The 13,452-nt window shown below is 42.9% G+C and overlaps 1 protein-coding gene across 1 annotated transcript; it reads right to left on the bottom strand.

The window, feature by feature from the left end:
* Positions 1-4,754: 4,754 nt before the first annotated feature.
* On the bottom strand, positions 4,755-11,849 carry Ramac (RNA guanine-7 methyltransferase activating subunit). Its single transcript, XM_006969972.4, has 3 exons — positions 11,696-11,849; positions 5,833-6,029; positions 4,755-5,134 (listed from the first exon to the last, which is right to left on the bottom strand). Exons 2-3 carry the CDS (start codon positions 6,000-6,002, stop codon positions 4,948-4,950), a joined length of 357 nt encoding a protein of 118 aa, XP_006970034.1. The 5' UTR covers positions 6,003-6,029; positions 11,696-11,849; the 3' UTR covers positions 4,755-4,947.
* Between the last annotated feature and the right edge of the window lie 1,603 nt (positions 11,850-13,452).

Genomic DNA, 13,452 nt, shown 5'->3' with positions numbered 1-13,452 from the left:
TAAAGACTTGCGCTACCACCTGCCTGGCTGTATTTGTACTTCATGAAATATAGTGTAATTTGATACATGTGGACAGTATAGCAACCAAATTTGGGTAATTAGCATTTCTATCATCTCACATACTATCATTTATGTGTCAGGAACTCAGCCCTCTAGTTATTTTGGAAAGTATAATGAGTTTTACAATGATTCCATTCAAGAATATTAGAACTACTTCCCACCACTAATTTTATTTTGGAATCCATTACTAACCCTGTCTATCTGCCCCCCCCTGCCCCCACACCTTCCTAGTGTATAGTGACCTCTGTGCTATTCCATATTTTTATGTGGTCAACATAATTTGTTTCTGCTAGTGAGATGTGGTATTAGGTCTGTGTCTGGCTTATTTCACTGAACACAGTAACCTCCAGCAGGTCTATCCATGTCATCTCTTGGTAAGATTCCATCCTCCTTCCTTTTTTTTTTTAAGATAAGATCTTTCTATGTAGCCCTGGCTGTCCTGAACATCACTATGTAGACCAGGCTGGCCTTGAACTCGAAAGCTCCTCCTAACTCTGCCTCGTAGGGATGATGTTAAAGACATGTACCACACCCATCAGATTCCATCCTTTTTATGTACATACTTTTACATCATCTTAAAAGGAGCAGTCAAATCCTGTTGGTAGGTTTGTTGGAAGCTTATCTTGGGTTAACCTGCTCCTCCATCCTACCTACCCTGTAAAAATGTGAATCTGACAGGTACTACCTCCTGCTCGTCTCCATTTTTCTAATCTGACAGCATGGATAACAGCTCCTCAGAGTAAGCTATTTTCTCTGGTGCCAAGGCTCCTGCACTGTTCAGCAGCTGGAGTTACTCCCTCCTCACCTCTGCACGCCCTCACATGTACAGCTCTGCTGGTGGGCAGCATGTAACCATCCTGGCTCAGGACCACACTTTGGATGTTACTTTCCTCAAAAGCAGCACCAAACTTCTAGAAAGGAGGAAATATTTGCTATCAAGGTTCCCTTGGGGTCCAATCTACTAATTGGATCTACATTTTAATTTGTTCTCTAATAATATAGCAGAATCTGGGAACTTTTTTGATATCACAGAACATCATATATAGCTGTATTTTAATCCTCAAGTTAATACTTAATAGCTAAATATTGACAATATTAATTTTCTTTTTTACCATAGACAGTAGTGCTAACTGAAAGTCAAGTAGGATTGAAAGTTCAAGGTCAACCTGGGCAACTCAGTGAAACTGTCTCAAAATAAAAAATAAAGATGGGGCTGGGGTAAGGAGAGTTGCCTAGCGTGTGTGTGAGGTCCCATCCCCAGAATCAACACAGAAGTCAATAGCTCAGGGTGTAGATTTCCACAACCAAATATTTTGGATTCTAAGGACCGTGTGTGAAAAGCTTTGTCCCAGCCCGTGGTGTCATTGGGGGTTTAGAGGTAGGGCCTAACCAGCTCCAGGCTCTTACCTCACCCCCCTTTTTCTTTCAAACCACCATGAGGTGAACAGGCTTCTGCCACATGCTGCTTTCATAATTGACTGCCTTGCCAGAAGCCCAGAGGCAATAGCCTCAAGACCATGAACCTCAAATACCTGTCATCCTTGTAAATTTCCTCAGGTATACTGAATACCGACCAACACACAATTTAAAACATAACGTTATGAACAAAGTATAGTACTTTTATTAGAATTCAAAATTAGTGCTGTCATTAGCCTTCAGGATGAAAGGTCATGTCCTTCTACTTTAGCACTCTTAAGACTGTCATTTGGTTGGGCAGGATGGCACACACCTGCAGTCCCCTGCTACTAAGGAGTCTAAGGCATGGGGACTGCTTGAGCCTAGGAGTTCCAGGCCAACCTGTGGGAGCCCACAAAGATTCCAACTTGTGGTTTGCCTCAAGGTCAGAGGGTCAGAGTTGACGTTGCTCTCCAAGGCTGCATAATAGGGTGCAAAGGCCTGGTTATTGGGGTCTTACACTTCAAGGTCTAATCACAAGATGCTTTGCCATGGGGCATGGCTACCAGGTGTTTTGAAGAATCTACACTTGGTTGTATGCTGTGCTTTGATCTTGAAGGGGGTGGGGAGTGTCTTTTCTTCTCCCCTTGCTAGTGTATAAAAAGCCCATTAGAAATAAACTCAAGGCTGCTGGGTATTGACCCAGGGCCCTCCCGAAGCTATCCTGTGTCTGTCCTTTTTTTCATCTATATTTCTATCTAGCATTCCTCAATTCCTCACTCCCCGCTTCAAGGGACCCTTCAATAGGTCAGGGTTGTTCTCCAATACCAACCTAAGTAACAGAAAAATCCCACTCTTAAATGATAAAAAAGAAAACTGACATTTTACTCTTAACTCCCCCATAAGGTCGTATATTTTCCTTGAGGTACACAAGATTCAAAAGGAAATTTCACCCTTCTCTGTTAAACATCTTAAGAATGCCAGAAATTTTTCCAGATGCCTTTCCTAAATGGTTCCAAGAACCCAAAACCTATTCTCAAAGCAATGGCACTAGGCTATTTATATGCTGGATATCCCACATCCTTCTCACACTGCAAAACACATGCCAGAAAACTCTTAAGTCCCTGGCAAGCTGTTCTCAATGGATTTAATCTGATGTGTTCAATAATCAACACATTTTAAAGTGAGTGCCAATTTCCAAACAGTGTGTGGCACTAATTTTAGCTTTTATATAAGCTTCTTCCAAACTTGAAGTGTTTATTTCCTAACTATAACTTGATCTCCCTTTGCAATTTACATATGGATACACACAAGGAAATGATGATAAATCCCTGTCATTGTTTCTTGCCTTTCCTCAGCTTGTTTGTATGTTAGAGACAATTCACCACGCAGCCCAGGGACTTCTCTGGGAAATCAGGTGTGCTCACCACACCGGGCCTTCTTGTGAGTCGACGTCTTGCACTACTCTGCTTCACAATTTAACAAGTATTCCCTCCCCACAAACACCTTTGCTGTGCTTGTAACAGGGCTTTCTGGCCATGGTTTCAGTTTTTGTTTTCTCTCTTCCTTTGAGCATTTACAACCCTGCAAGGGTGGCAGGGTAAGAACTGCCCTATCTAAGCAGGTTGCTATCAATCCAAACTGGAACCGACTTTTTCAAGTCTCGGACCTTTAAAGACCGGACTGGAAGCCAGGGCATGCCTAATGCTGTGTGCTATTATAATAGACTATTTGAAATTAATTTTATTCAACATTTTTCTGGCTCACCTTAAAGTATCCTTTGTATTTTCATGTTATTTCCTGTCTTATGAAGCACAAATCATGCCTTTTATTTCTCCCTTATTTTAAATGCACAGGGGCAGTCTGATAATTACTGGTTAAAAAACAAAACCAAACCACCTACCACATTGGGTTACTCATACTGAATGAAAAAATAATTCATGTTAAAAGGATTTCACTCATTTTTTAAAAACCAGGACCATATTTACATATAGCAGATATTAAAATACTAAAATACTGTTAGAAAACAACTTTTCTTCTGAGCATCTTACAAAGCACCCCTCACTTCAACTCCGTTTCTTCTGCCCACATCTCTAATGGCGTCAAGAGCAAGCACAGGATCTGCTTGTAATGTCACAGTCGGCTTCTGTCCTAACTGGTTAGTGCCTGTGCTTTACCAGTGGACAGATTTTTGGTAGCCCATCTTTTAAAGAAGATCCTGCGGTGTAGCAAGGTGATTCCTGACTCAAGTTCAGTATCTGTAATATCAAAACTTATCTTCATGTAATAGCGCTGGCCCATTACCTATCAACAGAATGAGAGGTGCGCATGGAAAAGCCTTACTTTATATTAAAATCTCACTACTTCATTGTGAATACTTGATGTATTAGAACCTTTTTAATAAAAGTTACCTAAGAGGACGGCTCTTCAACAAGAGGGACTCAGGGAGGATACATTCAGATCACAGAGAACCTAGAAGCCCATCTCAAGGGGCTAAGAGAAAAGGCAACCTTAGAAAGTTGACTCTTATTCAATATATATATATAAAGGACAGTGTAATAAAAAACCAAGTAGGTCATTACCGTGTACATATATTGGCTGTCAAAACATAAGAGTAAAGTTGCATACATTTTATGCATTTATTCATTCTTTCACTTTGTACACATATACTGAATACCTTTAAAATTTTTACTTGAATAAATCTATTGTAATAATAAAAATATTTCAAGAATGATTGTTCTGAAAGAAGTGACAGCCTCACTGTATTGTAAGAATCATCATCAAAGGTAATCATTTGAAAATGAAAATAACCCTGTAAAATCAATACAGGTTAAGTAACAAAATAGCCAAAATGCAGCAATATTTACAAGAGTATTTTGAGTGTTTATAGAGCACATCCATTTCTTCCCTGTTGTAAATTTGCAAAAACCTGCTGAGTGCTACAATCCCACCACTTCAGGAGGCCGGCCGCACAGAAAATGAGCCCTTCCACACAGACTAACTGGTTCTGGAGCTGACTCACACTTACAAACCACAAAATACCATAATCACATGACAAACTTGAAGAAATATAATTGTTTACCTTTCAACTGCTGCTGTTGTGTACAATACACCATAATAATCACAGGGGTTTTCACACACTGACTGTCCTCACTCTGAAATGTCCTAGGTAAATACATCTGAGCATGTTATTCTTCTATAAAGGAAAAGCCAGCATTCCTATTTAAACATTTTTATTTCTGTGTTAAAGACAGAACTCTTTAGAGGCCAAATAAGGAAAACAGACCAAACTCAAAACATTATTAAATCATATATAATCCACTTTATTACCACCAATCATCACATCTCTAGCAAGATCAATTTTATTCAAGTTCTAAACAATTAACAACCCATTCTGTAAAATAGAACGAAAAACTATGACCAAAAGAAGACAGCCAAACGTTTAACACATTATCAAAATGAACGGTCTTTTGTTAAAAGCCGTAACATTTGTCAGTAGTAACCGTATGGAGGCCGCTGGTTGTGACCATATTGTCCGTATTGCTGTTGATAGTAAGGCTCTTGTCTCTGCTGTGGGTAATTGTTTCCCCATGACCGTCCATGCCACTGATTTGATCGATTGTCACTTGGCCATCCTCGTCTGTTATCCCTACCTCTAAACTGTCTGTTATCTTGCAGCCTACCAAAAGAAAACAGAAATATTAACTTCTCTTTGAAAAAAAAAAAAAAAAAAAAACAGGAAACCAATCCCAGGGCATTTGGGTGCTCAATGTAACACACAGTACTTGAGAGTGGAAAACCTAGTTCTCTGTGGACGTCACAGCTCTAGCCATACTCTCCCAAGATTGAAGTCCTTCTTCCAGCATCACACTGGACACCTTTTACTGGACAGAGGCAGGTAACAAGTCCAGTTGTGATCACCTGACACCTACCAAAATGCACAAAACAGTCTGACTTCTTCATAGTTTTGAATTATTACATTTAATTTTCCATTTCATTTTATAAAATTTCTAAGGTAATCAAAAACAATACCTTCTTTAAAAAATCAAGTACAAAACTCAAGTTTTATTAAGTATATCTGTAAAGAAAATATTAGTTTGAGACAGGGTCTCATTGGATAGCCCAGGCTAGCCTAGACCTCATGAACCTACAGCCTCAGCCTCCTAAGTACTGAAAGTATGGCTTGCATCACTATGCCTGTCTTAAACAAGACTCATAAAAGCAAGTATTTACAGTGCTTATTATGTTCCAGGCACTGTCCCAGGGCTGTGGGGGAACCATACTGAAAACACAGGTTGGCCCTGGCTTTAGGAGCAAGCCTATTAAAGCTATCTTTCCCCGATAACCCTCGTATTATCTTCTGGAAATAACACGTACCAGTTGCCTCGGTTTCTCTGGTTCCCACCGGCTCTGCTATTCCACTCCTCAACGATCGGGGGTGATTCAGGAGGACGTTTCAAGTACTCTTGGTACTCTTTGTCATCTTGTGTGAATCTGTTTGCAAACATCTCTTCAAAATCTGGAATCACTTCAGAAGTATCACTCATCTTGAAATTCTGTACAGTTTTTAGGATCTGTAAGAATTTTTTTTAAAAATTAATACTAATTTATCAGCTTATGAAAAACCAAGAAGTGAACTGCTGTGGATATCGTTCTGTATAAATAAAACACTGATTGGCCAGTGGCCAGGCAGGAAGTATAGATGGGACAAGGAGAGAGGAGAATTCTGGGAAGTGGAGGAGAATTCTGGGAAGTGGAAGGCTGAGTGGGGGAGACACTGCCAGCCCGCCACCATGACAAGCAGCATGTGAAGATGCCAGTAAGCCACGAGCCATGTGGCAAGGTATAGATTAATAGAAATGGGTTAATTTAAGATATAAGAACAGTTAGCTAGAAGCCTGCCACGGCCATACAGTTTGTAAGCAATATAAGTCTCTGTGTTTACTTGGTTGGGTCTGAGCGGCTGTGGGTCTGGCGGGTGACAGAGATTTGTCCTGACTATCCAGACAGAGTATTAACAAAAGTCCCTATGTATTTTTAAACTTAAGACTGTAACAGTTCTTGACTACATTGTGCTACTGGAGCCTGCAATACTAAGATGAACAATATATCATGGGCCATATCCCTAGAGTCCCCAGTCTAGAAGAGGCAGATATGGTGGCTGGGGAGGATATCTCAATTTGTAACATGCTTGTCCTGCAAGAATGTGGACCTGAGTCTGCTCTCCAGCACCTACATCAAAAACCAGGCCTAGTGGAACAGACTTACAATCACAGTGCTGGAGAAGTGGGGACAGGCAGATCCCTGGAGTTGGCTGGCCAGCCAGCCTAGCTAATCGGCAAGCCCCAGGCTCCAGTGAAAGACCTAGTTCAAAAATCAAGGTAGACAGTTTCTGAAGAATGAGCCTGGAGTGGACATCTGGCTTCCACATGCACCCCACACATACACACAATAAAAAGTATAATGAAGATGGATATGAGGTAAACACAGAGGGCAGAAGACATCAAGAAATAAAACTAGAGAGGTAAACAAGGGACAAATTGTGGGAAATGTTGAATCCAACACAAATACTTTTGTATCTTCTTTCTGGGAGGCAATGGGAAGTACGGGTGACTTAAGAGGGGAAGTCTAAAGATCTAATCTACCTTTATGTGTGGTGATACACACCTGTAACAGGAAGCAGAGGCAGGAGGAGCTGCAGGCCAACCTGGTCTACAGTTAATTCCAAGCCAGCAAGGGCTATATAGTAGAATCCCATCTCAACAAAAATAAAAACAAGGTCCAATTGGGTAGGGAACTAATGAAACCAAACTAAAGCAGATTGCTATAATAATGTAGATAACATGCTGAAAAGTTAATGTGAGGTAAGGGCTGAGAAAACAATTTTAAAAGAACTCCAGGAAGAAACAGTCACTAATTAGATATGAGAGGAGTAATAAGGGATGAATCTCAGGCTTCCTACCAAATGATTAGACACATTATAATGCCACCAAAACTATGAGAAAGGTGGGTAAGGATACCCTGAATTTAAAGTGAGCGATGAACCAGGTGGTGGTGGCCCATGCCTTTAATCCCAACACTGGGGAAGCAGAGGCAGTAGGATCTTTGAGTTCAAGGCCAGTCTGGTCTACAAGACAGTCAGGGATACTCAGAGAAACCCTGTCTTGGAAAACCAAGGACTTGAGCATTCCTTGGGTATATGCCCAAGAGTGGTATAGCTGGGTCTTGAGGAAGATTGATTTCCAGTTTTTGAGAAACCGCCATACTGATTTCCAAAGTGGCTATATAAGTTTGCATTCCCACCAATAGTGGAGGAGTGTTCCCCTTGCTTCATATCCTCCTCTCCAACATAAGCTGTCTTCAGTGTTTTTGATCTTACCCATTCTGACAGGTATAAGATGGTATCTCAGAGTCATTTTGATTTGCATACCACAAGGACACATGCTCAACTATGTTCATAAAAGCATTATTCATAATAGCCAGAACAACCTAGATGCCCCTCAACCAAAGAATGGATTAAGAAAATGTGGCACATATATACAATGGAGTACAGTAAAAACAATGATATCAGGAAATCTACAGGCAAATGGATGGAACTAGAAAATATCCTGAGTGAGGTAACCCAGATTCAGAAGGACAAACATGGTATGTACTTATAAGTGGATACCAGATGTAAAGCAAAGGATAACCAGACTACAACCCACAGCTCCAGAGAAGCTAGCTAACAAGGAAGACCCAAAGAGGGAAGGGAAAATAGATGAGATCTCCATGAGTAAACTAGGGATGAGGGGTGGGCAATGGAGGGTAGGGGATGGGCGATGAGAACATAAGGGAATGGGATGGTTGAGCTGGAACAGAGATAGAATGGAAGAGCAATGAAAGAGATACCTTGATAGAGGGAGACATCATGGGGATAGAGAGAAACCAGGTGCTAGGAAAGTTCCCAAGAATCCTCAAGGATGACCCCAGCTTAGACTACTAGCAATAGTGGAGAGGGTGCCTGAACTGGCCTACTCCAGTAATCTGATCAGTGAGTACCCTAACTGCCATCATAGAGCCTTTCTCCAGTAACTGATGGAAGCAGATGCAGAGATCCACAGCCAAACACCAGGCTTAGCTCCGGAAGTCCAGTCAAAGAAAGAGAAGAGAGGCATCTATGAGCAAGGGGCATCAAGATCATGATGGAGAAATCTACAGAGACAACCAAACGAAACTAGTGGGAACTCATGAAATTTAGATCAACAGCTGTGGAGCCTGCATGGGACTGGACTAGGCCCTCTGCATAAGAAGACAGTTGTGTAGCTTGATCTGCTTAAGGAGCCCCTTGGCAGTAGGATCAGGTCCATCCCTGGTGCATGAGCAAGCTTTTTGGAGCCCACTACCTATGGTGAGATACCTTGCACAGCCTTGAGGCAGGGGGAGGGGCTTGGATCTGCCTCTACTAAATGTACCTCCCCATGTACCTCCCTCCTTCTTGTAGGAGGGAATGGGGGGTAGGTTGGGAGGGAGACGCTGGACGGCTGGGAGGAGGGAAAAGGAGGATCTTTGATTGAGGGAAGAGGAGGATCTTTGATTGGTATGTAAAATGAAAAAAAATTTAATTAAAAAAAGAAAAATCAAGGACTTGTCTTTTAAAAAAAGATGAAACAAAACAACAAAAACCCCAGCAACCCGCCCACGCCCACCACCACCACCACACACACACACAGAGGGGGGGAAGGGGGAAGCTAGGTACAGTGATGTATACCTGTAGCCTCAGCAATTCAGATACTGAGGCAGAATTGTTTGAACCCAGGAGTTTTAAGCCAACCCAAGCAACATATATAAAAACAGGCATTTAGGTGCACAGTTATTAAAGTCCAATGCTGACTGTATCCTTGAACACACAGAGATCTACCTAGCTCTGCCTACAAGTGCTGGGATTAAAGGCATGCACCACCACTGCCCAGCTTTTGCTATGGCTTGCTAATAGCTCTGACCCCCAGGCAACTTTATTTATTAGCATACAAATCACATTTCAGTACAAATAAAATATCACTATATTTCCCCTTTTCTATTTTAATAAAAAGAAAAAAGGAAAAAGGTTATAACTAACAATAGTCTTCAGCAAGACCTTGAAACTGCAGAATTCTATAAGTAGTCCCCACTTCCCAGTCCGCCTTGATCAAGTACTGTTCAGCTTCTCTATCTCATAGCTTTCCTAATCCAAACTGGTTGCTTTTATTGATTGCCTCAAAACTTCTAAACCAAAACTTCTTGGTAGACCTAGCACTCCTGAGGCTGAGGCAGGAGGGTCAACTGAGCCTAGATGTACAAGACCAACCTTGGCAAAGGAAAAGGAACCAAACCTATTTTATGATTTGAGGCATACTTAACATCATGCTAAAAGCTTAAAACCAAATCTTTCCCCTGGTATCCTCAATTTTTTTTTCCTGTACTAATTAAACTTCTACTAAAGCTTTTCGTAAGTTGTTTAACTGGAAGATAGCATCTTCTTTGCTTTTTTTTCCCTCCAAACATGCAAGCATTCATAACATAATACTACCCTTATTCCAACAAATTTAAACTTGAATTGTTATTAAAATACAAGAAACAGTATCAGGATATTCTACCTTTCCAGCTACTACTGGGATTATGTGTTATTAATTATACCTCTATGTGCCCAGCTGGTATTGGCAAACTAATGTCAAAATACCAAAAACCAAATGAGTTTAAAATAAATCCAACTAGGCCAGGTGTAGTGGTACATGCATCCCAGTACTTGGAAGGCAGTCTGGTGGATCTCTGAGTTCGAGGCCAGCCTGGTCTATAGAGTGAGTTCCAGGGCAAGGGGAAAAAGTCAACAAAAAAACTCCCAACTAATTAAAAGTGTCTGTGTTTCCATACTAATCACAGAAGCCACTACAGAGACAGAAAGACATCCCATTCCTAATTAAGACAGACAGTAAATTCATAAGGCAAGGAAAATGCACAACATTTTCCCCATACCCTACCTACCACAATCAACAAGTATCTTGTTTATTTACTCATGAGAGTGGAATTTAAACAAGATCTTAATGCAAGCTTTACTTAACCCAAGAATTTGAGGCAACTATACTGTTTAATATTTAGGTTGATTAAATACAGGGACAACACCAATAAACAAGCTATCATGGAAGGGGAAAACTCAAGAGGTCTCAACAAAGAACTACAAGCAACTAAGAAATGCTAAGAGCAAGAGAAATAGTATTCCCAAGAGCAGAGCACACAAACCGGTTATTCAATACCATATAGGATCAGCCCTGAAAACATATACATATAAGTAACATTATACAAACTGAGCAAGTTATATATATATAACAACTAAAGAAGCCATGAATTTGAAAGCAAGCAAGCAGGATACATGGGAGGGCTTAGGAGGAGGAAAAGGAAAAATGCAGTAATTTCGAAAAATATAGATAATATGGCTTCAGGGGTTTTAAAGGAACCTCAAAAGATGGGAGAAGGGGTGGAGATCTAGCTCTGTAATCAAGATCACTCACTATTCTTCCAAAGGACCACAGATCAGATCCCAGTACCCACGCTGGGCAGCTCATAACTACCTGTAATTCTAGCTCCAAGGGATCCGACGCCCCCTTCTGATCTCTGTGAGCATCAACTCCTCTCCCTCCCTCCCTCCCTCTCTTAAAAAAGATGTGGGCGGAGGGGGTGAGTACATGCACAACTCGGTTTGAAGGCACTGGATTCAAAGGACTCTTTAGAATCTCAGCCCTAACAATCCAAAGAGGAAACTCGCTCTTCCACTGAAGAGCTACAAGAGGCCACGAGCCTCCTCGTCCGGGTCTTCAAAGCCAACACGCTGGTTCAAGCATCGGTTGTTGTAGCTGCCGCTGAATGAAAGGCTACACCCCCCACTGCCCTTGAACCCCACTATTTTCTTCTCCACAAGTAAAACCCCAGAGCTCTGGCTGAGGCACCCTGGTCAAGGCTAACAGAAAGGGCGTCGGGGGCTCCCCAAAGGCGAGCCCGGAGAGTCCCAGACCTCGGCCCATCGGACGCGTGCCTCACAGCGGCTTCGACACAGCGGCTCCTTCCAGAAGCCCCTTGGAGAGGAGACCCGAGGGGAAAGAGGCTCGGATCGGAGGAGGAGGAGGGACTTCGGGGCTCCCCCGCCTCCAGACCGCGGGGCCCCCCGGCTGCAGCCTCCCCGTTCCCTCCGCCGCCCCGGCCGGAAGACTCATCCGCCCAGGGCTGTGCTCACCCTTCCGCCGGCCGCCCTGGAGGGACTTGGGATGGCCACACAGCAGCACCCAAAGCAGCTCTCCAAAGTAACCAAACGCGCAGGAATCCCTCACTACTCCACTTCCGCTTCCGGAGCGCAAAAATAAATAAATAAAAGCCGCCTACAAATCTCGCGACATCCATAGAGTTCATCGACTTTCCCCGCCCCCTTCCTGCCACGCCCCTCGTGTTCGAACTGCGGCGCGGCCGGATGGAAGCTGCCCAGGTTCGAACCGCGAGGCGAAGGTGGGCGCTGCTGTCTCTTTGCTGCCCTGACTGCATGCCTGTCCTACCGAAGGGTGAAAGGCGTCGCCATCTAGTAAAGTCCCCTGGACTGGCAGTCGTCGGCGCACTGGGACCGAAAGTCCGCGAACAGGACCGGAAGCGGGGCCGGGGCGGCGGGTTGAGGAGCAGACCACGGCGCCGGCACCGCTTGAGCGAGGCCGACCCGGTCCTCGGCAGTCAGGTTCCTCCGGGCCGCTCTTTATGTTTTTGCAGAAACGCGTCCACTTCTCCACTGCCAGTGGTCCGATCCCTCCCCAAGGCTTGGCGATTTCTTCTCCAGAGTTTGCAAGTGCGGAAATGCTGACCATCCCAGCTGTAACTTGACCTTTTTCTCAAATTGCTTCCCGGACAGTCCACTTTTCTTGGGAATACAGTCAACTTGAAAAGTTCGGTGTCTGCCGGGCGGTGGTGGCGCACGCCTTTAATCCCAGCACTCGGGAGGCAGAGGCAGGCGGATCTCTGTGAGTTCGAGGCCAGCCTGGTCTACAGTGCGAGATTCAGGAAAGGTGCAAAGCAACACAGAGAAACCATGTCTCGGAATATCAAAATAAAAACAAAAAAAAAGAAAGAAAAGAAAAGTTCGGTGTCTAAATTGGATACCGTTTCTTTCCACGCCTCAGTGAGATGCCATATGCTGTTTGTCCCTGCAGTGACTGGCATCCATCCACTCCCAGACCCATTACCTCCACCTCATCAAAGTTCTCATTGCCTCCCCCCCCCAACAGTGTGAATGCAGCTTTTTTCTTGTTGATGCCCTTCTTTCTAAAGTACCCCCCCACCAGCATATCTTCCGCATAACTGCTGTAGGCGTAGTCATATTCAAGCACAGCTGGAATACAAGATACTCAACAGCCCCTTGCTGCCTAGGCCCAGAATATTAATTTGGTTTCAGAATTCTGTTTTATGATATTTGTCTTTCATTCTCTCGCCTATGGTAAACCAGGCCATCTGCAGTACTTCATGAATTACTCATTCATTACATTTCTCTAGATTGCCAGTGTCCCCTTGTGCTTGGATGCTTACCATTCCTCTACAAATAGAAGACACACACACATCCCGCCTCCAGATGTTGACAAGTTATATCCATTCTCTTAAGATTTTACAGTGTGACATCACCATCTGGAAATAAGTTTTACCTCTGCTAGGTTCCACAATGCTTTCTGAACTTTATGTTATTGCCACTTTCTGACTTTAGGCTACAGTTTTAAATTTGTTTGTACATCTTATAGTATATAACATTGTGCTTCTCATAAAGTAAGCACTCAGTCCATACTTGTGGAATGAAAAGTGGAACTGAATAATCCAGGCCATAGTTTAGAAACATCAATTTAACAAAAATAGGATAGTATTGATGGGGGGTGGTGAAAGTCTTGGGTGTCAAGTAGAAAGAGAGATCACGATCAAGGTTACAGAAATGGAATATCCACACTAACCGAGTAGGTGACCCAAGAA

This window comes from Peromyscus maniculatus, chromosome 1 (assembly GCF_049852395.1).
Source record: "Peromyscus maniculatus bairdii isolate BWxNUB_F1_BW_parent chromosome 1, HU_Pman_BW_mat_3.1, whole genome shotgun sequence".
Classification (NCBI taxonomy): Eukaryota; Metazoa; Chordata; class Mammalia; order Rodentia; family Cricetidae; genus Peromyscus; species Peromyscus maniculatus.
The sequence above is the reverse complement of the archived record's forward strand: the minus strand, read 5'-3'. Positions and strand labels throughout refer to the sequence as shown.

What these genes read in the sequence shown, in the direction of transcription:
- Ramac (XM_006969972.4), bottom strand. Translation starts at nt 6,002, where the DNA reads ATGAGTGATACTTCTGAAGTGATTCCAGATTTTGAAGAGATGTTTGCA. An exon ending in CAGAGAAACCGAGGCAACTG is followed by an intron (nt 5,135 to 5,832) that starts GTACGTGTTATT and finishes TTCTTTTGGTAG; the next exon opens with GCTGCAAGATAACAGACAGT.